Source organism: Balaenoptera musculus, chromosome 17 (assembly GCF_009873245.2).
Source record: "Balaenoptera musculus isolate JJ_BM4_2016_0621 chromosome 17, mBalMus1.pri.v3, whole genome shotgun sequence".
Classification (NCBI taxonomy): domain Eukaryota; kingdom Metazoa; phylum Chordata; class Mammalia; order Artiodactyla; family Balaenopteridae; genus Balaenoptera; species Balaenoptera musculus.
The window spans coordinates 56,437,517-56,463,672 of record NC_045801.1 but is presented as its reverse complement, the minus strand read 5'-3'; the positions used below and the strand labels follow the sequence as shown (position 1 = coordinate 56,463,672).

At 38.8% G+C, this 26,156-nt stretch overlaps 1 protein-coding gene across 9 annotated transcripts in view; it reads right to left on the bottom strand.

Moving 5' to 3' along the window:
• PAG1 (phosphoprotein membrane anchor with glycosphingolipid microdomains 1) overlaps positions 1-26,156 on the bottom strand; it is a 142,049-nt gene that overhangs the window by 64,360 nt on the left and 51,533 nt on the right. For 7 of the 9 annotated variants that reach the window (XR_005017054.1, XR_005017055.1, XR_005017053.1 and 4 more), the window contains exon 3: positions 1,082-1,181. The exons of the other annotated variants lie outside the window; for them this stretch is intronic. Coding sequence is in view for 3 of the 7 variants with exons in the window: in XM_036830631.1 (XP_036686526.1) it covers positions 1,082-1,153 (72 nt within the window). In the remaining 4 variants the exon portion in view is untranslated. The remainder of the gene's footprint in view (positions 1-1,081; positions 1,182-26,156) is intronic. 9 annotated transcript variants of the gene reach the window in all.

Sequence of the window (26,156 nt, the reverse complement as noted above, 5' to 3'; positions counted from 1 at the left end):
CAAACCTCTCCACTTCCTCATGTTGTCATTGTCAATCCCAGAGAACTCTCTTGAATTCATTAGAGATATGAGAAAGATTTATTATCTAAAGCAAATTGCTACAGTAAAAAAATAAAATGAAAAGAATAAACATTTTTCTTAAAATGCCAAATCTTATTAATATGTATGGGAAATAGTATGTTTGCATATACTATCTGTATTACCAGACAGGAGTAAAGAGTCTGATTTTAAAACTGAACATATTATTGGACAGCTAATTTAATAACATAAAAGTGGTGCATAATTTTGCATTTTCAGAACACGAATTTCACGAGTTATGTTTTTATTCCAAGGAAACAAGGTAATCAAGACAGTGTGGTACCAGCATAGGGTAGACATCTAGATCAGTGGAACAGAATTCAGCACCCAAAAATAAACCCATATATCTATGGTCAATTGATTTTTTGACAAAGGTGCCAAGACTATTCAATGGGGAAAGAATAGTCTCTTCAGCAAAAGATTATGGGGCAACTGATAGCCCCATGCCAAAGAATGGAGTTGGATCCTCAACTCAGACTGTATAAAAAAGTTAACTCAAAATGAATCAAATGCCTAAGTTTAAGAACTAAAACTACAAAACTCTTAGAAGAAGACATAGGGGTAAATCTTCATAAGTTCAGATTTGGCACTGGTGTTTTACATGTAATACCAAAAGCACAAGTAACAAAAGAAAAATAGGTAATTTAAGTTTCATCAAAATTAAAAACATTTTTATATTTTAAAGGATACTATCAAGAACGTGAAAAGACAACCCAAGGAATGAAAAAATATATGTGTAAATCATATCTGATACAGGACTTTTATCTAGAATATGCAAAGAACTCTTACAACTCAATAATGAAAAGACAACCCAACCAAAAACAAGCAAAAGATTTGAATAGACATTTCACCAAATAAGCACATGAAAAGATGCCTCATCAAGGAAATGCAAATCAAAACCACAATGAGATATCACTTCATACCCACTAGGATGACTACGATTGAAAAATCTAAGATAGTAGCAAGTGTTGGCGAGGATGTGGAGAAATCAGAACACTCATACCTGGCTGATGGGGATGTAAAATGGTACAGCCACTTTGAAAACAGCCTGTTTGTTCCTCAAAAAGTGAAACATCGAGTGATTTTACCCAGTAATTCCACTCCTAGGTATATGCCAAGAGAAATGAAAACGTTAAGTCCACACAAAACTTGTATGTGGATGTTCATAGCAGCATTATCCATAGAGTAGCCCCAGAATGGAAACAGTAGAAATGTCCATCAACTGGTGAATGAATAAACACAATATAGTATATCCATATGAAAGAATATTGTTTGACCATAAAATGAAATGAAGTACCGATACATGCTAAAACACAGACGAACTTTGAAAACATGCTAAGTGAAATGTCAGTCACAAAAAACCCCACATATTATCTGATTCCATTTACATGAAATGTCCAAAATGAGCAAATATATAGGTTGCTTAGGGCTGGGGGATGATCATCATGCGGATGATAGCTAAGAGTTGTGTGGTTCCTCTTTGAGGTAACTCGAATGTTCTAAAACTGATTGTGGTGATAGCTGCACAGCTCTTTGAATATACTAAAAACCATTAAATTGCACACTTTAAATGGGAGGTGAATTATATCCCAATAAAGGTGTTACCAAAACAATATTCTAAGGAATGTGGACATTACACATTACAATGTCAGTCATTTTCTAGATCAATCTGAAATAAATATGGCAAACCCAAGTATAATTGTAGCTGGAATCACTGGAGTTGCTGTACTGAGGAAGGGTCTCCTGGTTCCACTGAAAACTATCATAGTCTGACTGAGACAACCTGAGTATAATTCTGCATGGACCAAATATTCCTTCAGGTCCTCGCTCATCCTCATGACTATCTCTGAGTGTGGACAGCAGTTAATTACCGCAAACAATGACTGATCCAATCAAACAGCAATCCTATGCTTTCAATGCTGATTTCTTTTCCCACTGAATGGAATTTTGGACTTCTGAAACCAGGTATCTAATCAAATATGACTGCCCCCCTACCCTGCATACACTAAGTCAGTAGAAGGCCAATCTTACCACTGCTTCTTCTATACCGATTTCACTGACAGTTCTCATGAGGACTCTTACCAGCTTCTTAACATGGATGATGTCATTCATAAGAGGCTCCAACAAACGAACTCCAGTAATTCATGATGCTTCTTGCCTACTAACCTGAAGGCTTGTTCTGGCTAAAGCCTCTCAGAGGATCTGAAATAGAATTCTATTTCTGGGCCACTGGCACTATGCACCTGACAGATGGCCTGGCCCAAGCCCCAGCTGCCATTGCTGAGGAGAAGTTTAGGGAGAGGAGCATTTCTTCAAAACTATGCCCTACAGTCCCTCCTAAGGAAGTAGTGATGACACTGACAGCAAACCTCCCTGCTACCTGTGTAGATACATACTGGGATCTGGTAGCACAGACTTAAGAAACATGAATCCTGGACTTGAGGATATGGGGAGGGGGTGGGGTGAGATGTGACAGGGTAAGAGAGTGTCATGGACATATATACACTACCAAATGTAAAATAGATAGCTAGTGGGAAGCAGCCGCATAGCACAGGAAGATCAGCTCGGTGCTTTGTGACCACCTAGAGGGGTGGGATGGGGAGGGTGGGAGGGAGGGAGATGCAAGAGGGAAGAGAAATGGGAACATATTGTATATGTATAACTGATTCACTTTGTTATAAAGCAGAAGCTAACACACCATTGTAAGGTAATTATACTTCAATAAAGATGTTTAAAAAAAAAAAAAAAAAAGAAACATGAATCCAAATTCAAGTTTGAGAGGCTAGACATCTACTCAGTATGAGACTAGACTCAAGGAGCTCAATGAGTAATTCTTAAATTTAAAAGAAATTTAAAGGTGAGCTATAAATCAACATCCCTTGATACTTGAACCCTTTCTACAATGTCTGTAACATCCAGTTCATGAGTGCAATGTCAAAAATACTTGGCTAAATGTAGCAGTTAAAAGTACTGAGCACTGAATGAATCACAGTGCCTAAGATATAATAATCACTCAATATTTATTCGCTGATTGAGTAAATTTTAAAAAATCAGAGCAGACTCGAGGATATTGATATAATAAAGCCACCCTCAGTTTCAGTCCCTGAAGACAGAGAAAGGAGTAGGATTGCAGGTCGCTCATGATGGACATATTACCATGGCAATATATCATGCGTGCAAATGCCAGCCAAGTAAATACTATCCTTATCCATGCTGTAGTGGAAATAAACCAATAAACGAAACTTAGAACTGCTATTCCAGCCTATGCCAGATTCCCTCCCATAAGGAAAGGCTTCCAGAAGGAATCCCTTTCTACCTCTTGGAAGCACTGCTAGGTTTGAGCTAGCCGTAAGGAAGGCTTAGTGGCTGCAACCCAGCTGGAGTCCTGGTTCTGATATCCAGGGCTATGCAGAACAAGTCCAGTACTTTCTCTACATGGCAACCTTCGAAATACTTGAAGATACGTGTTTAAAGAGGTCTCTCCTCTGCTGCCTTTTAGTGTCCCCTTCTCCATTTCAAAGAGTATAGTTCTGAGTACCACCTACTATGACTCAAAAGAGCACAAAGGCTATATGGAGAAGGGAGCTGAGTCCTGGCCAGGCCTGCTCATGAGAGCAGAGCATGCTGAGAGCCCAATCCAGCTACAAAGCCCAATCTAGGAACCAAACACAATATCCAATGGACAAGGTAACCTTGATCTGATTTAGAAAATAGTCGTTATCTGGGTTTTGTTGACGGTTGGTAGGGGAATTCTCAGGGCCCAGCTATCATAGGGAGGGCAGAGCTATCATCAGGCAGCAATAAGCTGGTCAAGTCAGGAAGGTGGTCCACTACTGTCCTGGAGGTCCAGTCACGGCTACAGAATCTGGCCACTGGGCAGGATCCCTGGGTAAGAGGCACACTTCTCTAGAAGACCTCCTGGCGAGACCAAGATAGACCATGGTACCCAAAGTAGACACTGAGTCCCAGACACTTAATACACAGGAAGATAAAGAGCTGAAACTTGGAAGGTCAAGGAGTGAGTCTCAGGGGAACCTGGAAGTCATCCCTGGGATACCAGATCCTACATCCAAGGATGGCCACTTGGAATGCAGTGACGATCATCCCAATGGTCAGCACTGAGGCAATACCATTCTCAGCATGGGAGATCAAAATTCAACAAACACACTCAGCCAGCATTGAGCAAGATGACTATGGGCGAGGCACAGAGAGAACATGATGAGTGGTATGCCCTGCTGCACTGTGGGTTTAAGGATTAAACATCTTAGTATTTCCTGCTTTAGTGAGAACGAATTCAGATCTGGGGAGGGCGAGACAGTGCATGCAAGCGGACCAAGTGGGGAGGAAACAGGGAAGGTAGGAGGAGACATGCTGGGGGCTGACACTTCCATTTGCTGGTGTTCTCTTTTAGATGACTAAGCTCGAAGGCAGTTCTCCAGATGAAGTAACACTGCATCCGGGAAGAGGAGCTCAGGACTCTTACTTGAGTCAGTTCAGACACTACACTTTTATTTAGAAAGCCTAAGATCACTGGAGCTTTGCTCGCCAGCTACATTATACTGTGGGCATCTATGAATCTTTTACTTGATTAACACAAAATCTAAATTTGTTTCATCTATGATGCTGCTAAGCCACATCTCTCTTTACTGCCTTTTTGCAATTTAATTGGTGGTGGTGGTGGTGGTGGTTAGGTGCTCTCGTCATCCCTGTTCCACGTCTGCGTCTTAGATGTGGGTCATTGCATTAAATGTCAAGTTGTTATCGAATTCTGTTTCCTTCATTTGTTATTACATTAGCCATCTCTCCCAGTTTGCGGCCACGCATTTATAGTGTTTTACCCAAATGAGTCCTCATGTTGACTAGAATAGGATTAGGTTCAAATACCAGAAACCTTTTTCCAGGAAGAAAGCGATTTATTAATCAGTTCCCTCTGGATATACTTACCAAACCAGTTATTAATCGAGCTCATTATACACACCCCCTATTTGTCCAAATGTTAAATGTTAACAATGTGATACCCTCTGGTTAAAAAGAATCAAATATATCTCTAAACAAGTATATGCTAATTGTTATTAATCCTTCTGAATTCTATGATAGGTTTCATAAATTGTCAGTATAACAGAGATCAACCTCAAAGCAAAGACATATACTTCCATTAAAATTTCAATATTCAGCCTTTGACAGTAATCATCCAAGAAAACTACAACCTAAATATGCATAATGGTACAGCAATGAAAGGAGTAGCTAAGGACAATGTATATGGGCTAAGGTATACTGTGCAGTATTGGAAAACATAACTTATGACGTTTCCTTCTCCTGCATTCTTATTTCCCTCGGGCTGCACTTCTCCTCTTGCTAAGCTCCCCCATGTTTTCTGGCCATTTTTTCTTGCTGGTTCTCCCAGCTGTGTCTCTCGTCTTTTCCACCCATCCCCCCACCCCCCAGCTGCTTTAGCTCACACTTCCAGCCTTCCTGGTATTTACTGTGTTAACAGTTTTAGTCGTCACACCATCTGATGTCTCCTGCTTCATTTTTCACACAATCTAACAGCTGAAATCCCTGATGTATGCAAAGCAACAGTCCATTAATAAAAGAGTTTTCCTTATTGAGAACAAAAAAAAAAATGGAAAAGGCAGGAAAGGGTAGTTCACAGAGGTGCCAAAGAGAGGCCACTATGTAGATAAGATGAAGGAAAAAAAAGACTTTTTTAAGCCTCAAAAAGATTATGACACTGGGAAATCTAAAAATCCCCTTCAACGGTGTGGTTTAATGAAAATAATCCCCTTTCCAAGAAGAATGTATTCTAGGGAACGGATGATAAAAATCCTTAAACACGTATCCTTATACTATCTACAATATACAGAACCCAGGTAAGCATTGATACAGTTATAATATATATACTAAGTTATTAACAAATGATATTTTCTTAGCAAAGCCTTCTTTTTGTTAGTCTGTTACATGGAAAGAGGCTTAAAATGACAACTTCTACTCTAAGCCTTATCTGTAAGCCTGCATCCCAAGTGAACAAGGCTTGGGCATGAATTCCTTGCAGTTTCAATATTCACAGAGAAAAAATCAAAATGACCAAAGCGCTCAACAGGAAAAAAAAATCCTTTCTTAACGGCAAAAAATAGAAGAGCTTACAGTATGCAAATTTAATGTATTTAAGGAAAATTGCATGCTTTTCGGATATCTGAACAAAAAGCAAGGTAGCATAAACACAAACACTAAAAAGATTAGCTTCGGAACTTAAATGTTGCTGCAGTGAACGGAAAATAAATTGACTCCTCTAACTACTAGTTTATGAATTGGAAGTAAAAAAAAGTATTTAAAACATCCTCCTTTAGGCAAAGTAAATAAACAGGGAATAATAACCAGGGCAAGCAAAGAGGTCACTCATTCATTCATTCATTTCCTTATTCACCTTTCAATGATATTTCCTTGCTTAAAAAAACCAAAAAGTAAATATTATTCCATTCCCTTCCACTCTGTGTATCTGAAAAGCTGTCTTTTGGACTGGGACTTAGGCTGCCATATATATATATATATATTTTTTTTTAAGGAATTCCTTTTTTAAATTTTTATTATTTATTTATTTATTTATTTTTAGCTGTGTTGGGTCTTCGTTTCTGTGCAAGGGCTTTCTCTAGTTGCAGCAAGCGGGAGTCACTCTTCATCTCGGTGTGCGGGCCTCTCACTGTCGCGGCCTCTCTTGTTGCGGAGCACAGGCTCCAGACGCGCAGGCTCAGTAGTTGTGGCTCACGGGCCCAGTTGCTCCGCAGCATGTGGGATCCTCCCAGACCAGGGCTCGAACCCGCGTCCCCCTGCATTGGCAGGCAGACTCTCAACCACTGCGCCACCAGGGAAGCCCAAGGCTGCCATATATTGAGTCTACAGCTTTGGCTTGTTTCTGCCTAAAGACAGATACTTAACTGGGTAGCCACCAGGCCCACTGCCTTTGTTTATCACAGAGCCTCAGATCAGCCTTCAGACATTTCCCGATGAGCAGTAACTACTAGTTTCGGGACCGCCCAAGGGGTAGTGAAGTTAGAGGGTTGCTGATCACCGATCTTTTCCAGAAGAAGTTGTGCAAATGGTACATATGTGTGTGGTGGTGAGCAGACGGGGGGATGCAAGGAAACTTCCTCTTGCATAGGAAGCTGAGGAAGGAAACTTGAAGTTTGTCCATGTACACTTTCAAGATACAAAATTCATAGAAAGATACTTACTGTTAGGAGCCCCAGCCACAGAATAATTCAAGACAGAAAGGGCCATTCCCTCTGTTCTTAAGGTTCTGAAGAACTGGCTGTGTTGCTTGTGTTGACCTGAGGCAATGGCTCTGCTGGTGGGTTAAGAGAACGGGTTGCACTTCGGCTCTGGTTATTTTCCCCATTATTGAAAAATTGTTGTCTATAAAGTCTCTGAGTTTCAGAGGGATGTGTAAGGATGTGGTGGGGTAGGTTGGCATTTTGTAGATGGACCATATGGGACAAAGTAACTTTACGGTGACCCCTTCCTTTCCATATATGTATATGTAGAGATTATATGTCTATATCCATCTCTTTCTCTCTCTCTACATATACATGTGTGTGCATACAGAGAATATATATTTAATATGTAAGTAGTGAGAGAATACACACACACACATACACACACACATTTGACTACTTCAATCTTAGACTTTCAACACTGCCTGCAGACACCACACCAGAACTGTACCATTGATAGGATACCTATGTGGCCATTCTCTTATGACCCAGGGTTAGTTTTATGAGATGCTATCATATGTGTGACATTTCAATCGTTTATTTGATGGAAAATAACTATTAGATGACCTAAGTTGAGCTTTAGAGAAATTCTGAGCCACTTAGTGAGATGTAATGCTCAGTATCCCAGAGAAAGTCAAGGAGATTCAATGGAATGGAAATAATGCATAAACTAATGTATGCACGCTAGCAAGAGCCTCGAGATAGTCAATGCTCCGCAAATGTCAGCTTTATTATGACCTGTAAGCAATGGTATATTCAACAGAACTGAAGGTATCGTGATGGACTCTAGTCTACTAAGCTCATCTCTGCAGGGAGGCTACACTTAGATACTGTACTATAGGTGTGTGTATATGTTGCCTGTATGTGACCATTTCATGTCTGTTATAGGTTGAATTGTATCCTCCCCAAATTCATATGTTAAAGTTCTAATCCTCAGTACCTCAGAATGTGACCTTCTTTGGAAACAGGGTCATTACAGATATGATTAGTTGTGATGAAGTCTTACTGGAGTAGGGTGGGCCCCTAATCTAATATGATTGGGTTCTTATAAAAAGGGGAAGTTTGAGAGGTGCACACAGGAAGAACGCCCTGGGAAGATAGGAGTTACACTGCCACAAGCCAAGGATGTACCAACAGCTAGGAGAGAGGTCTGCAACAGGTCCTGCCCTAGTACCTTCAGAAGGGGAAATGGCCCTACTGACACCTTGATCGTGGACTTCTAGCTTGTGGCACTTAAATTTCTGATGTTTAACCTACCCAGTCTGTGGTACTTTATTATGGCAATCCTAGGAAATTAATACAGAGCCAGTACATGAAAAAATGGTCATTTCCTAATATTGCAGTCCTGAGTTAAAGGAATAGAGGTGATATAAAATAGATAACAAGGACCTACCGTATAGCACAGGGAAGTACATTCAGTATTTTATAGTAACCTATAAGGGAAAAGAATCTGAAAAAGAATATATATATATATATATATATATATACACACATATATATGTGTGTGTATATATATATATGAAACTGAATCACTTTGCTGTGATTACACTTTGCTGCATTTACACAATGTTGTAAATCAATTATACTTCAATAAAAATTTTTTAAAAATTTTAAAAAAGGAATAGAGATGAGGGTGAGCAAGGTAGCACTCATCACTTTACACATCTCATATCAAGAAAGTTTACATATCAACCCAGCTGTTACAATGGAGTTATTTCTTAATTATATGAATTCAAGTAAACATTGAAATAACAGGTTCACATAATTCATAATACAACTTCAAAGAAGGAATTTGTATTTTTAAACATTCTTGTCAATAAGACTGAGGGACTAATTACCTAAACATCATGAAGCAGAATTAAAGAGAAAACCTTCAATCATTTCTTTAATCTTGAGGAAAGTTTTGAGAGGATTCCCTAAGAATTTGACCAAAATTTCTAGGGAATTTTTTTTTGCTTTATTGGGACATCTATTTAGATTGAATTATTTATATATTTATATAATTACTTATATATTTATTTTCTTTGACTGCTCCTCTTGGATAATTCATGTTTTTCCTTGAATTCATCCTTAAAAGTCTGCCCTGCTCTACTGTTTAGCACTTGCGCATATTTCAGAGTTGGATTAATGTAATTTTAGAGTTAAAAGAAACTCCGCAATATTTCAGCCCATTAATTTTAGCAACAAGGAAGCCAATGCCCAGCTGTGATCACACAGCTCGTCAAGGTAGAGGCTGGAACAGAACATGGCCACTTTTCATTACTTCCAGATCTATGGCCCTGGCTTCACCATGTTTCACGGATGCTACCTGTGTGTGCTTCCCTAATCAGATAATCTGGCTTCAGGGTTGGTGCCTTTTATTTTTTTTTAATCTCATCCAAAGATTCTCCTGCAATGCCACATCCAGAGCAGGCATACCAAAATGCCTGTTTAAATATGGATTATTGATGATATAGCTAAGTTTCTGTACGAAGATACTAGTAACTGATCATACATGACTGCTCTTCAGTATACTGTTATTTTTTAAGAAGTCTCTTCAATTTATTTACTATCTAGAATATATTTTCTTTAACCTGACCATAGAACTAATCGGCATTATATATAACCCAGGTTTTATCTTCTTAGCTGTTTTGATATCCAGGCTAATGGCATTTTAGGTGAGATGTGAAATCTGGCCTTTATTGCTGTGGCCCTTTGTCTGGGTGTCTGGTCAAAGAAGTCAGTCCATCTACTTGGTTAAGTAAGGTGGGAAGAGGAAAGAGAAGAAGGAAAGAAAAGAAAAGCAGAAATGACAAATAAGCTTTAAAGATTCTGAACTCCCTTAGACAAAGACATGATTTCTAGTATTACAGTTGGTAAAAATCACCAGACAACAAAGGCTTCAGGAGGTAACATGGCTGTATCTTCACATACAAAATGGAAACAGCTGAGAGCAGTTTCCATATCAATCTGCCCAAATGGAGATAACTGGTTTCATCCACAAGCCTAGATAAAAGAAGAAACAAAAACACCCCCCAAATCTAACTGTGAGAGAGAAACGAGAAATATAGTAGCAGCTTCCTCACTGCGGAAGTACATTTAGTCTGCCATCAACAGGTGTTGCCATGGTAACTATCTTGTAGTTAAGAAGTAGTAGAGGTATAAAAAACCACAATAAAGGGGAAAATAAGAAAAGTGTGCTGTAGTAAAACTAACCTCAGACCTCACAGAATGAGCAGGAGAGACTCGCTCTCCCATTCGCCAGGTCTCTGTGTCGCTGGAAAAGGGCTCAGCCCAAGAGCATGGTCCTTGGAAGACCCAGGGAACTCTCAGGGGAGCTGCTGTGGCCCTCAATTTATCTTAGGTGCTAATTTACATCCCCACTCCCACAGGTACATTTTAGCTTTTTGATGTCTTTGTGGGAAAGGTTACAGTTTTGCAACGTTGTGTCTGGAAACCTCTGGAAAGGGAACATATATCAGTGAACAACTTCCTTATTGTCCTTCTACTTCTCACAGGTAGTGTGTTTAGTAACGATTTCTCTGTGTTCTCTCTCCATATGGAGAAGCCAGGGTTTGCATGCAATGAATTAGTGCGATAATAACAGCTATTTCTTGCTTTGAACAACTATAGCCAGTATTTGTAGCCCTGGTACCAGGAAATACCTCAGAGCCTGGCTAGGATTAGAAGACCATTTCCATGGTCCTTCCTTCATTACTCACAGCTAGTGGTAGTATCCCATACTTTTTTCATCCCAAATATATTAGCATCACGAATGATGAAATAATAATCATTCTGCATTTTTATTTTGTAAGCTATTGTTGATGACCCCATGAAAGGGCACAACCTATCCCCTTTATTTAGCCAGCTTTTTGTTCTTGCTCAAATGACCACTCCATTTTATAAATAAATAACATGGATACATACAGTTTGCTAACTTCTGTGATGCTTTAAAGTTAGGACAGCTGATGAAACAAGATTTTGAAGGCTAACATCTGAAAGGTTTAGCCTGAGAGACAAATCTGTGTGGTACCAAGGATACTCTGTTGAGACCAAGCAGGCGTCAGAGTGCTGTGGAAAATAAAACAGCTGAGGTGTGAGCAGAGATGGCTCTGGGACCTGACTTTACTTCCCTTGTCCATTTCTGGAACTCAGGGTCCCGTTCCCTAAAGAGATGGAAGCTCCACCTCCTTCAAAGGGTTCATGTGAGACTCAAATGAAATAATGCCTATGAAAGCATTACTTTGTTCATAAACATTAAACACTAGGCCAATGAAAGCTGATGTTGGAAATATGATTGTCACTTGTTTTTCAAACTTTCTGCTATGTTGGTATTACCTGATTCACATTTTTGAGGATAAGTAGGCCACGAAATTTTCACACGATGCTTCTGGCAGAAAATCTTTTGCCTTGTTATCAGTTGGAGGCACTTATCTGATGTGGATGTCATTGTATTCTATTAGTTCCTGTTCTTTCGATTTTTTGTTCTCAGGCTGGCAGATTTGTATCAGGGGGTGCATGCGTGTGTGTGTGCATGTGCGTGTGTAAATGAGGACAAGGCGTAAGGGAGGGAGGAGAGAAAGGAAGGAAAAATGAGAGGAATAAATGAGTTAACAAAGTGGGAAAGAGCTTTCTTTCCCATTCCGCAGATATGTAGCCATCCCTGATGGTGTTTGTTATTGTATTTGCAATCTGTAGATCACTAGGCATACGTTCTTGGTGGCCTTACGCACTCTTCAGCAGAAGCAGTTCTGGGGACGTCACTGATGTCTGCCACCGACTCTCCTCTCATGATGTTCTGTTTCTACATTTTCAGGCCAAAGGGCTTTGCCAATTGTAGTTCAAGATGCATAAATCCTTCTGTTTCTCAAACTAAAACCCCTCGATCTCTTTTACAATAAGATACACACCTTCTGTCTTCCTTGTGTGCTTGTTTTATTAAAGAACAGCTCCCACTTTAAAATGTTGCCCTGTTACTTCTGAGTGTTTTGAATTCATGGCCCCCACTTTATCCCTTCCATTCTGTCTCCCACTTTCCCCCTTAAAGCCTGCTGTTCATCCCATTCAACTGTTGGCCAAGTCCCATGGATTCTACCTCCTTACATTTTTGTTATAGTAAATCTCCAGCCCATTGTAACACATGCTTATTGAAAAGGTTCACAGAATACAGAAAAATACATCATACAAAATGAAAGTTCCTTTTCATCTTACCGCCCCAATCCCACTTCCTTCTCTATAGGTTAGCACTGTTCGAGGTGAGTAAAAAACGCTTGAAAAAGGTCTCAAAAGATACAAAAATCTAAAGGTATTTTTTTCTTTCTTTGTTACATATATGGTATTCTACACAAGGCGTTGTTCAACTGTTTCCTTGTGTTCATTCACGGTATTTTAGAGAACTTTCCATGAAAGTAAATATTGAGTTATCTCATTTCTCTTAATTATAGAGCATTCAATGGTATTATAAATATACTATATTTAGACATTTCCATGCCAATGGATATTTAGGTTGTTTTTGGCTTTCCTCAGTTAGAAGCAATGTTACAAAGATTACTGTTGCATATATATCTCACTACAAGAGTGAGTACATCGATGGGACAGATTCCCAGACATGGAATTGATGGGTCACAGAGCATGTGCACTTTTTGTTTCATTCTCTCTCTCCTTATCGACCTAAAACCGAAGTTGTATTAATACACAGTCTGTGTAACTGTAAAAGAGAGTATACTTCTCAGTTCTGTTGGGTTTCACCACCACTTAGATTCATTTTTCTTAACACCTTCTGGGATTCTTGGATATCCTTGTCTGTTGATGGCATTTCTTCCTGGCTTTTCAGCGCTGCTGTGGATTTGTGAATTTCTTCATTTCTTCTTCTTTTTTTTACTTTGGTGAGTGAAGGATAAAGCAGCACTCCACATACTTGGTCAGCTATTTAAGAGCCATAAGACCTCTTGCCCAACTACTCTTGTCTCCTTTGTATTCCTCCTCCACAGCTGTCCAACTAACCTTCTGAAATGCAAAAATAATCACTTGACTCCCCTTAAACTCTTTCAATAACACCCTGATGCTTGGTGGGTGTTATGGGTTGGATTTTGTCCCCTAAAAACATATATGTTGAAATCCTGGCCCCAGTATCTCAGAATGTGACCTCATGTGGAAACAGGATCGTTACAGAGGTAATCTACTTAAGATGAGGTCATGAGGGTGGACCTTAATCCAATATGACTGATGTCCTTATAAGAAGGGGGAAGTTGGACCCAGAGACAGACATGCACGGAGGGAAGGCGATGGGAAGAAACACAGGGAGAATACCATGCAAAGATGGAGGCAGAGGTTGGAATCATGCTGCCCCAAGCCAAGGAACATCTGGGGCTACCAGAAGCTGGAAGAGGCAAGGAACAATCCGACCCCACAGGTTTCAGAGGAAGCATGGCCCTGCAGACACTTGGATTTGGAATTCTAGCCTCCAGAACTGTGAGACAATGAATCTCAGTTGTTCAAGGTCACCCCGTGCTTTTCAGTACTTTGTTACAGCAGCCACGGAAAACTAATGCAGTGGGTAAAGTCCAACCTCTTAAGCATCTCACATAGTACCTTTCATGCAGTGGCTTGCTGCCCTCAGCATCCTCCCTCACTACCTTTCCTACCAATACCCTACTTCCTTATCTGCTCATGTCCACAAGTTCTAGGATGCTTCCTATAGCCATGCTTTTGAACACCCTGCTCCCTCTACCTAAATTCCCTTCTCCACTCCCCAAGCATTACTAATGTGTCTTAGCTAATTTCCAGGGTCATCTCCGTTACGAGCTGTTTCTGACATCCCTTTCTCCACCAGTGTCCCAGACACAACTACCTGTCTTCATGAGTCCCCTCTGTGCTGGCCCTAGAGTATTTTGACATTATTTTGTGCTTACTTGTTTATGCACATCCATCGCCCTCTGCCATGCTGCAAGCTCCTTGACAGAAGAGCCATTTGACATATTCTAGCAAAATCCCTGCATATCGAAATGGGATTTTGCTCAGTGAACAATGCTACAAAAGTATAAAAACTGTAAGCAATTTAATGTTTTTAAAAAATTTTTATTTTATATTGGAGTATAGTTGACTTACAATGTTGTGTTAGTTTCAGGTGTACAGCAAAGTGATTCAATTATACATATACATTTGTCTGTTCTTTTTTTCAGATTCTTTTCCCACATAGGTTATTACAGAGTATTGAGTAGAGTTCCCTGTGCTATACAGTAGGTCCTTGTTGATTATCTATTTTACATAGAGTAGTGTGTACATGTTGACTTTATTCTGTTAAACGTCTCTCATGTAAAGAGTTGGAGGACAGTAGGTCAGGGCTGACTACAAATGGTTGATGCGCGCAGGTGACATTGGCTGAAAAGTACTTTTCCACACACTGAATTTGTGGCTATTTTCAGCTTGTTTTTATTTTTGATGAGACTCATTCTTCTAACCAGGCACACTTAGGAACGTCAGACTTTTCCTTCAGATACTGTAAACTCTAACAGCTCCAATCATCAAAGATAAGTCCATCACCTGGACCTTGATGTCCACTGACTGCTTCCTTCGTTAGAGTGGTTTATTAGAGGCAGAAAGTAGACCAGTGGTTGCCTAGGGCTGGGGGCAGTGCAGGAGATGGGGAAATTGAAGGGGGTGATGACAGCTAAGGGGTGAGGGATTTCCTTTTAGATTTGTAAGAATGTTCTAAAACTGATTGTGATGATGGTTGCAAAACTCTGTGAATATACTGAAACTGTACACTTTAAGTGAGTGAATTGTATCATATGAGAATTATAATTTGATAAAGCTGTTTTAAAAATAAAAGGCATGATTCATTTAATCCAATCTAGTCCACAAGAATCGCTGCTAAAACAAGTCAACTCTTTAGTAGCCAAACAGCCACACAGATAAAATAAAATAAACCCACTGCAGTAACAAAAAAGAAAACAAACAAACAAACATAAAACCACAGCCTGGAATGTATACGGCATCCTACAGAAAACATGATGGACCCCGGGGCATTTCCCGTCAGGCCCATTCACTCGGATCATCCTATTGCATAGTTGTAGCAGCATAACTAAGCCTCAGAACTTTCCTTTTGTCATAAAGTGTTCAATTCTCTCTTCTTTCTATGTCACTAGAGATACACATAGTTCAATAAACATGACAGGTAGGAGGGAAGTAAGATAAAAGGATAAGTGATAGCCAAAAAAAAAACTCTTAAAAACTACCAAGCTTTAGCTAGTGGAAGGAATATTAGTCATATGGTGAACCAATGACCTCTGTGCTAAGTCAAGACAGTAGCATTTGTCAGGGTGTCAGGCAAAGGAACACAACATCTTTAACATTTGTCCAACTGTTCAGTAAGTCTTCTGAATAGACCAGGCAATGAATGACTAAAAGCAGACATCCTGGTGCTTATTCATACACTGTTTTGTATTTATCACCTGTCATGCAAATGCCTGTCACATGTCCCCAGTAAAATTCCAAACTCCTTGAAGACAGGGAAAGTATCTAATGGGTTTTCTCTCCTCCCACCATTCCATACCCAAAGCAATCAGCAAAGAGTTAAAACTGCTTTACGGGGTACAGGATACACCCATCTTAGAGTCTTACAGCACTAAAGAGATTTTTTTCCTTTTTAGTAATGTTGTTTTGGAGCATACATAATTTAATGCACGGAATAACAAAATCTATGTAATAAACAATTTTGTAATTGATTGTTACCTTTCTTTGAAGCCCCATTTCTAAGGATGTTATTTTGGAGAGATGTATACTACAATCATGTAAACAACAGAAAAAGCCTTCAAAAATCAATGGGCTGCTGGCTGCTGAATGTATCAGAGCATGGCTCCGTGAGCCAGGATTTCACTGGGTCCACCCAGATTCACAAACTTTGGTTTTGAAAACTATTTCAGAACTAAATCTTTTTTTAAAATAAAATTTATTTATTTATTTATTTATTTTAATTTTTGGCTGTGTTGGGTCTTCGTTGAGGTGCACAGGCTTCTCACTGCAGTGGCTTCTCTTGTTGCGGAGCACAGGCTCTAGGCGCGTGGGCTTCAGTAGTTGCGGCACGCAGGCTCAGTAGTTGTGGCGCATGGGCTTAGTTGCTCCACAGCATGTGGGATCTTCCTGGACCAGGGCTCGAACCCGTGTCCCTTGCCTTGGCAGGCGGATTCTTAACCACTGCGCCACCAGGGAAGCCCCTAAATCTTTTTTAAAGGTAGCTTTTTTTAAAAAAATTTTTTATTGGAGTATAGTTTATTTACAATATTGTGTTAGTTTCAGGTGTACAGCACAGCGATTCAATTATATAGATATATTCATTCTTTTTCAGATTCTTTTCCCATATAGGTTATTACAGAATACTGAGTAGGGTTCCCTGTGCTATAAGGTAAGTCTTTGTTGGTTATTATTTTAACTATATTAGTATGTGTTAAAGGCAGCTTTTACTGTAACCAGAGATAAGATTTTTATCACGGAAAGGGAGGGAATAATTTCTCTCTGCATCATGTCCTTACACAGGTCACACAACTGCAGAAAATTACAGACTCTGTGCTATTGAAATCTGATGATTAGTCACTGAGTTCAATATATTCTTAAAAACCTATAGTTAAATGTAATCAGCCAAGGTAAATTATAGAGAGAACCATGCATATACATGAAAACATTCTCAGAGTTCAATGTGCTAGGATGCAATAAAGAAAAAAAACACCTCTCTTCCACACATTCAGAAAGAAATACTCAAGCATCCCACTTCTGAAAGCTCCTTGGGTAAGCAGGGAGCTCCCTAGTTCCTGCGGTTGGGACTTCCCAGACCTCTGTAATCTGACCAGCCATCCTAGTTCCTTTCCAAAACAAACTCACCTTCCCCTGACTTTGCGGATACTATTCTTGCCTGGAATGTTCCACCCTCTTCTCCCCTTACCTCTAAGTCCTGACCATCCTTCTTAGTAAGACTTGCTCTTTTCCTTCTGTCCTTTCTGCCCAGTTCATTTGACATCAAATATTACCTTACCTGTCCTGTATTGGGGGTTAAATCCCTTTTTCTCTGATCAAGCAATTCAAGCAGATAACACTTCTGGCTCTTTCTACCTGTTCATTTAAGGGGAGGGAGGTGGAGTGACTCACTTAATGAGTGATTTGGGGAAGGGTAAACTAGGTACCCTGGGTGTAGTTCCTCCCTTCTTCCTTTAGGGATGGAGCAGCCCTCTGGGAATTTTCCTCTGACCCTCCATGCCATAATCTGATCCTTTTGGCCCACAGGTCTGTCCCAGCTACGGTGGCTCGTGCTTAACTCTGGGGTTCTGCATCAGTACAGCAAATAAACCCCACCCTCCAACCTGGCTTATACTAGTAATAATGATGATAGTTGAACCTTATCTGCCAATTATTTTATCCTCTCTCTTAATTTTTTTCAGAACTTGGTAGGGTCAGAGGGGTGTCGTGATTGCAGCTTTCATCAAAGATTCCAGCATCATTCATATATGTAAGTTTACATATATTGATTCGATGGCTTTCAAAATTGATGTGAGATTGTGTCCCATCTCCCTGCCTGGACATAATTTTGGGTCATGTCACATAAATCTTTGCTACCCAGTGCTTCACCACAATGCCCAATGTATAGCAGAAATAAACTCAGAAAGGTTCAATTATGAATACATCATCTAATTAAAGATATATAGAGAGAAGATTATATAACAAAACAAAACAAGGACCACAATACTTGTGATTCCAGCTAATAGTTATGACGTTATTAACGCATTTTTGTTGTCACTTATCAGCAGTGTTAGCATAAAGTTAATATAGGCAGGCTGAGTATAAAATTGATATATGCGATACACTGTGATCCTGCAGAGTCAATTTAATTGCACATTGAGCAGCAAGAAGAGAGAATAAAAGATAAGGCATATACTGATTGATTTTCTTCATCAAAACCCACAAGATCTCATTCCAACAAAACCCTGTCATTAAGTGTCCAGCATATCTAACAGTGAATTTTATGTGATAAATATCTGAATCTAATTTGCAAAGCAGTGATGGCAATCTACCATAAGCCAAGTTTTCATTTACCCACAGCTTAAAACTTCATCTTATAGGTTCCATTATCCTTTGCTCACTCTTACATAAAAAGCTTCACATGTATTTAAAAAGCTGTTAATGTGCAATGTTGCTGAGAAATAGTGGGTCAGTTGTCTAGTGTATGGTTTTGAGTGTTCCCCCTCTGCCAAGAAACAACAAAAGTAGATTAAATACATAAAGGATTTACAATTATGTCAAAATAAAGACAGTGTTTCACAAAACTTTAGAGGTCAATTAATGTGATTAAACCACTAATTTCAATTTTAGTTTTAGTACTTTCTTTGAGTTTCCAAGTCTTTTTATTTATTTATTTTTAATTGAGTACAGTCGACAATATTATAATAGTTTTAGATGTACAACAGTGATTCGATATTTTTATAGATTATACTCTAACAGTGTTATAAAATATTGGCTATATTTGCTGTGCTGTACATTACATCCTTGTATCTTATTTATTTTATACCTAGTAGTTTAAACACAATCTTTTTTTTTTTTTTTACTTAAGTATGAATTTATTGAAGGCTAACTGGACGCAAGTACTAACTAGTGTATGGTATCAATAAGCAGTACGTAGCCACACAATAATAATTCTAGAAATGATTACTTATATAAAGCCCTTTCCAGTTTTCAAAGATGTCACACATTTTTCCTTTGACTCTCACAGTCTCCTGTTAAAACAGCAGAGCAAACATTGTCATGCCCATTTTACAAATGGGGAAACTAAGGCTTAGAGAGGTCTTGAGCACGGGCAGGGCTGGTACTACCGTCCAGACTGCTGACTCCCAGGAATTAATCAGTCATTTGGAGATTCAATAAACAGTTATTCAGCACCTACTATGCAGCAAACCCCATGTTGCTGCTGGGGATGGAGATGGTCCCTGCCCTCCCGGTCTCTCCCCAGGTTATCCTGTTTGACATAGTACCAGCCATCAACATGCACATGATACGTTCAACACAGGATTTTTATTTTATACCTCGATAAAAGCAAAAATAAATTTGCGAATATTTTTCCTGTAAAAACAAAACTATGGAAGACTTCCTTAAAATTAATACAGCTTAATCATTTACTTTAGAAATTAAGAACGTGTTTTGTTGTTACTCCTCAAAGCTCCAACTAGAATGATAGTGTTTCCATTCAAATTGAGACTCCAAATAAAAAATACCCTTTGGCATTTTTCAATGAAGCATTTAATCTTCTATCAAATGAATGAGAATTTAATCACATAAATTAGTCTACCTCATTCCTCTACCAAAATGTTAGAATTTATCTAAGGAGACAAACTTAGATGTAAACATTCACAGGAACAGTGATGAGAATATTGCTGGAGAAGAAGACCCTTTCTGAAATTCAGTTTTGGGATTCACATATCCCAAATCACAGGGATCTGAGTTCCCAGTACCACCTTGCAGTTCTCAAGACACGATTTTAATATGAGGTGGCCCTTTCATAAGTGCAGTTGTCATAAAATGTCATAAAACGTGAGAGAGAAGATCCATGTTGAGTCCTGAAATGAAAAGGCATGGCACCCACATGGCTTTTTCTCATCTTTGCCCATAAATTAATTAATCAGTAGTAAAGACATTTGCATTGAAGGCAGGCTTCCTTCCAGGCAGGAAGACAGATAGACAAGACAGATAGACAGATATGACACAGAGAAACCAGCAATCCTGACGTAGAGAAACCTAACGAGGAAATGAAAGGAGAAAAGTAGGTGACTGAGTCAATCAGCCAGTGAGTTAATTTCACAATCGTGGCCTCACATTCTTGTTGATAAGCGGGTGAAACACAGTAGAACATGGGCTCATTACAAACGAAACACAAACCCACCCCTTTACGCCTCCAAGAGTTATCAGCCTTTGGAATTCAGCAAGTAGAGAAGAGTGTCAAAGTGCATTTTAGTTGTCCGTCTCCTTCCTCCACTCTTTCTTTCTCTAAAGGATTGTAACTTATTTGTCTCACATTTTTCTTTTTTTGAGATAAAGTCTATATACTTTTTAAAGTATACAGACTTAATGCAGCATTATTTCTTATGTAGCATATATTTCTGTGTCGATCCGTCAGCTGTCTCTGGGTAAATATCTGTGATGCCAACTGTATCACATGCCCAAGTTCAGTATCATCCACAGCGCCTGGAGGCACTGCTCTCATGTAAAACGAGCCCTGCCTTATTAGAGTCCTGTTAGATGCGATAAGAGGAAACAGAAAAATGAGACACAGAGAGGCCCTAATTTATATAAATCACTGCCAGATGCTCTTTAAAAATGACTTAAGCTTTTTTAAAACATCAGGTCCCAAAGTGCTACATAAATTTCTATAGAATGATACACTGACTTATACATTTCTCTATTGGTGTGGGATTAATTAAAAATCTAAATCTTTCGTTCAAACTTCCCACCTTCTCTGGCTTATCATACATACAGAAAATTTTGGCAACCTAGGAAGAAAATAAAAACAGCTCAAGAGGCCGAATTTACAAAAAGAATTAAATTCCAAAAGCTCATCTTCAAGCTTGTCATTAGGAACACTGAATGCACTGTCACATTAGAATGAGTAAATGAAAGTTACTACATTTTTAAGACAAATAGGTCATAACAATTTTTATCAAGTTAAACAATTTTTCAGAAAGCAAAGAAACCAATGAACATTGAAACCCTATTTATTATATTCTGAAGTTTCCTTGATCTTTAATTTCATAGAAACATTTACCAATTTGCCACCAGCGAAGAAATACTGTTATGTACCATTTTCAGTTATTATGTCAAATATGCATTTCCATGTTCCAAAACAGCCTGCATGAGTCATTTAAAAATTATAAAATATTGTATACTTTTATATCCTTAGTCACTTCCTCATTGTTAAAGGCAAGTAGCTTCCAAATTTTCATTGTTTAAAAAACATGCCATTATGAATGGCTGCACAGTGACTTTTGCACATTATTCTCCATGACACAAAGTCATGATCTCATATGCTAGACACATAGTACGGAGAAGAGCCATTTACTTATCAAGATTGAGATTACACTTCTTTCACTCGGCTAACTGGAGCACCTGTGAGTGACAAGGACAACATCAGAAAACTGAATGGAGACGTTGAATAATTAACGAGCATAATGCCTCAAATATGGCGCTGATTGTTATTATTATTATAACATCAACAACAACCACGCACGACACCACAGTTTCCTAAGCATCTACCACCTGCCAGGTGCTTTGCAAGCATCATTCCTATCCTTTACAACTTTTACAAAGTAGGGATTATTATTCCCAGTTTAAATATGGAGAGGGGTTAATGGACTCAGCTAAAGCTATAGAATCTCCATTAGAGCTACACTTCTAACAGAGGTCTCTCTTTGTTCTGCCCCAAACTGTCTAGTTCTTAGGAAAAGGTCACTGGATGGGACGATCAACCTGCTAAAACCTATTCACTAAAGACTTGAAAGTGATTTTTATGTGAGGCTGTGTAGTCAGACTTTATGTGCCAGCCTCCAGCTTAGGTGGGAGGTCTGCTGAGGGCACCAGTACCACCAACAGATGGACCAGTGACATAGTAACAGTGGCAGCAGCAGCTATCTCCGTTGCAAGAGGTGACATGGCCAACAGGGCACTGGGACAATATTTTAGCTTGATGTCCTTAACCACTTACTTTTTTTCTCTAAGTATTTCAGCTATTTTGAAGTCTGATGTGGATGGCATTTTTTTCCAAATCATAATGTAAAATCATCCTTAATTTGGCAGTAATTGAGCTACATCATTTCTTTACATGTCTGATCAAAATACAGCTTTGAAAGTGTACAGACAATTAAAATTGTAGGAAGCATTTAGAGAAGCTTATTAATGTATTCCATAATCATTAACCAAAGAAAAATATTAATCTTTAAGATCCCTGTTGAGCATGGGGAACTATTATTCTTGGGATTATTTTGTGTAAACAAGCCCAAATCCTTATGCTACACAAAGGCTAATGTCTTTGCTCAGAGGATGTGAATTAATTTATGACCTCTGCTTTTGACTTAAATGCTATAAACATCTCTGTTGACCTTGAAAACAAAGGCTGCTCCTGCATAATTTTTCAAAGAGAGAAACTTAAAGTACTATGAAAATATTTACTGGATAAAACAAATGCCAAGATCAAAAATGCTAAGACACTGAGTGGATATTTATTATCCCCACTAATCCTTTTGTATTTCAAGGTTTATTTATTTTTACTCTGCTTTTCGTCAGTTATTATAGCATAACTTTAAATTCATAAAAGATGATGCAGAGTTAATAATATCATGAGCTTTACAATAATATTCAAGTAATACTGAAAAGGATGGAAATCCATTTGTTATCTGAACATGTTCTTTGGCTGAACCAGAAGAAATGATAATCAATGTTGGAGTTTTAGCACCTCATGCCCTGGCCAATGAGGCCCTGCATACAGAACAGAGATTTAATTTTAAAACATCGATGATGAATAGTTTTAAAATGACAACTCAATAAATCAAATAGTCATGCTCTTTCAGTGTATTTTAATAAAAAAGCACAAATTTTACAGTATTCTGACTTCCTAGCATTCCTAAATTCTTACTTGTGAGGCAGTATCTGAAGTTAAGACGTGGACCAATGTCTCCATGGCTTATTTGATGAAGACATACTAATAGTTATTTCTCACTGAATATACGTTATGGCAACTTCTAAGGGACTGTTAAAAGGAATTTCTGATCGGATGCAGTTGGGGCTTGAGGATACAAGAAATGATAAAGTACTGGTTACTTAAAAGCCTACCTAGATCACTGTCTTCAAGGCATTCATGTAATTTTGGATGGTTGATGGACGGGCCTTGGTGATAGATCAGGCATGAGAAATATAAAGGAGGGAAGCACCTTGGGCATATGGTGGTGCCATTAACTGGGATAGGAAACTAGAAGGAGGAATTGATGAGGGTGGAAAATAAACACAGAAAGAATTTAGTTTGGTAAATGTCAATTTTAAGGTGGATGTGGGGCATGGAGGTAAGGAAATCTGGTGGGCAGTTACACTTAGGAATTAAGATCTTAGGAGAAAGGCTGAAAGTAGTGAGCAAGATCAGGATATGCAAACGTTTTCTGTAACAGGTCAGAGAATAAATATTTTAGGCTTTGCAGGCCTGACGATCTATCCCAGCTACTCACTTCTGCCATTGCAGCAGAAAAGCAGTCACAAGATAGCATAGAATGAGTGTGCCTATGTTCCAATAAAACTATTCATAAAAACAGGTGCCAGAATGTATTTGGCTACAGGTCATAGTTTGCCAAGCCCTGAGTTCGATGACAAATAAAGTCCTCGGAATGGATGAGCTCACCCAGGAAGAACATATGTAAGGCAAAGTAGTATGACATGAAATTTGAAAACATGGAACTCTGAAAAAAATAGAAATTCAGAATTCCATGGACTTTATCTTCAAATTAATCTGGAGAGTTAAGTCTATTTAATAGGTCAAAGGACACAGCAGTATCAGAATGTTTTTCTTACAGGTTGAGTTTTTTTTTTTTTTTTTTAAGGTAAATCACAGCAAGTTGATGGCAAAATTAAAGTAAGAATTGAGAATTCCCACTATTCCATTCATAGGCTATAATCCATCTCTTATAAATGAATGTTCTTTTAGCATCTCTTGGGAGAGAAACCTATTCTTTCCAGAACAAAAAAAATTTCTCTCAAGGATTAGATTTTGAGAGACTCTATAGCATTACAAAAGGCTTTTTGCTATATCCTCCTGATAATTTAATTTTCTGCCTTTTTCCTTGTTGATAGCCAGGACCAATTTGGAATACCTTTTCCATATTATTGAAAATCAGTGGGCAGTAATGTCATTAATGCTTTCAGGCCACTAATGTACAAGAGGTTATTACTTCAAAGTATAAAAGACAGTCGAAAATGAGTTGACCTTCGTAAATTAGGAAGTAAGTAACAAAGGCCTGGAATTCAAAAGCTGTTTTCTGTTTCCCTGAAACTGTCCAATAAACTTATCTTTGATGACCACAGAACCAACATTTCTTTGGTTAACTTGACATGAGGGCCCATAAAATTGTATTCAGGCTCTACAGCAGCTTCTCTGCTCCCTAAAAGAATAGTATGATTCATACTCGTTTCAATTTATATCTGTTTTGCATAAATGAAGCAGACTTGTAGAACAGACTGATTCATTATCATGTAAAATATAGCCATTAGTAGAAAATCTAGTAACCATATTCCCAGACATAACAAGATCAGACTCTCAGGCCTCTGGGCTGGAGTTGGGAAATGAGAGGTGCAGTGTTTCTGAAAAAAGAAAGTCTTCCTTCTGAAAGAGGTATTCACAGTGGTAAACTGAAGGAATTTTATAGCTCCTTAAAAATGGAAGCCACAACAGGCCATTCCTTGAGTCTACCATCAAAGCAGAACATTCTATCCAATTGATCCTTAGTGTTAATACCAGTGTATAGGTAAGTCTTAAAACTTGTATCTGTTTCTTTTTCAGAATCTTTTTTTTTTATATTTACCAATTTATTAAAAGATATGTTAAAGGATATGATAAAGATACATATTAACAGCCAGATGAAAAGATATGTTAGGTGAGGTCTTCGAGAATCCTGCACCCAGGAGCTTTTCAGCTCAACCTGGAAGCTCCCCGCCCCTTCCACCATTGGGATTTTTTACTTAATTGGAGTATAGTTTATTTACAGTGTTGTGTTAGGTTCAGGTGTACAGCAAAGTGATTCAGTTATACATATATATGTATATATATATTCTTTTTCAGATTCTTTTCTGCTATAGGTTATTATGAGGTACTGAATATAGTTCCCTGTGCTATACAGTAAGTCCTTGCTGTTTATCTATTTTATATATAGCTATCTCGTGGTTGGAAAATTTGATAGGAGCCACTTGCCTCAAATGCCTATCATCACGGTAACAGTCGACGTGTTATCGTCGTACCTGCCAATCGGGTGCCACCACCAGGAAGGAACCGCTGGTTAATGACAGAAATGCAGAGTGTAAAGTGCCATGGACCCCACAGCAAGGGGAGGAGACAGGAGGGCCTGATTCCAGGCAGTGATGATGAAACAGCTTCAGAGATGGGAAGAGGGGAAGATCCACGGAAGAAAGCAGGCAAGTGGGAAGAAACTTCGAGTGCTTCTTCAAGGCTGGGCACTGCTCTAGGCACTGAGGATACAAGGTGAATGAAACAGATGAAGTCTCAGCTGACCTCCCTGTTGGTGAAGACTGATGAAAGACCAATTCACACCAGGGTATCAGATAGGGAAAGTAAATTAAAAAGGTAAAGGAGAAAGGAGTGACAGTGTTGTGAGGGATTCCTGAGCCATGGCTGCCTGGGGAAGCCCTTTTTGAGGAGGGAACACTTAAGTTCAGGTGGGAATGACAAGAAGGAACCATCCTCTATTCTTTCAACCTATAAAAACCGTCTTTGATGGGAAAAGGGTGTTAGATGGCAAATCGGAGAGCCGTGATCCAGTCTCATAATTCAGGGGCTTTCACCACTTTTCTATGTGTGTTTGAGGCACATTTTCAAATATCAGAATATTTATTAGATTATATAAAGGGATAATAAAACAAAGCAATTCGAAATCAGTCAACAGTAATTCAATTCTGTCGCTCACAACAGTTCAGCTAACAGCGCCTCAGGTGTCTATAAAAGCATGCCTCATCCCATGGTCACCAGTTTGCTGCGATTCTGAGTTACTATTTGCAGTCCACACCGCACTCTTATACACCCGGGAGGCA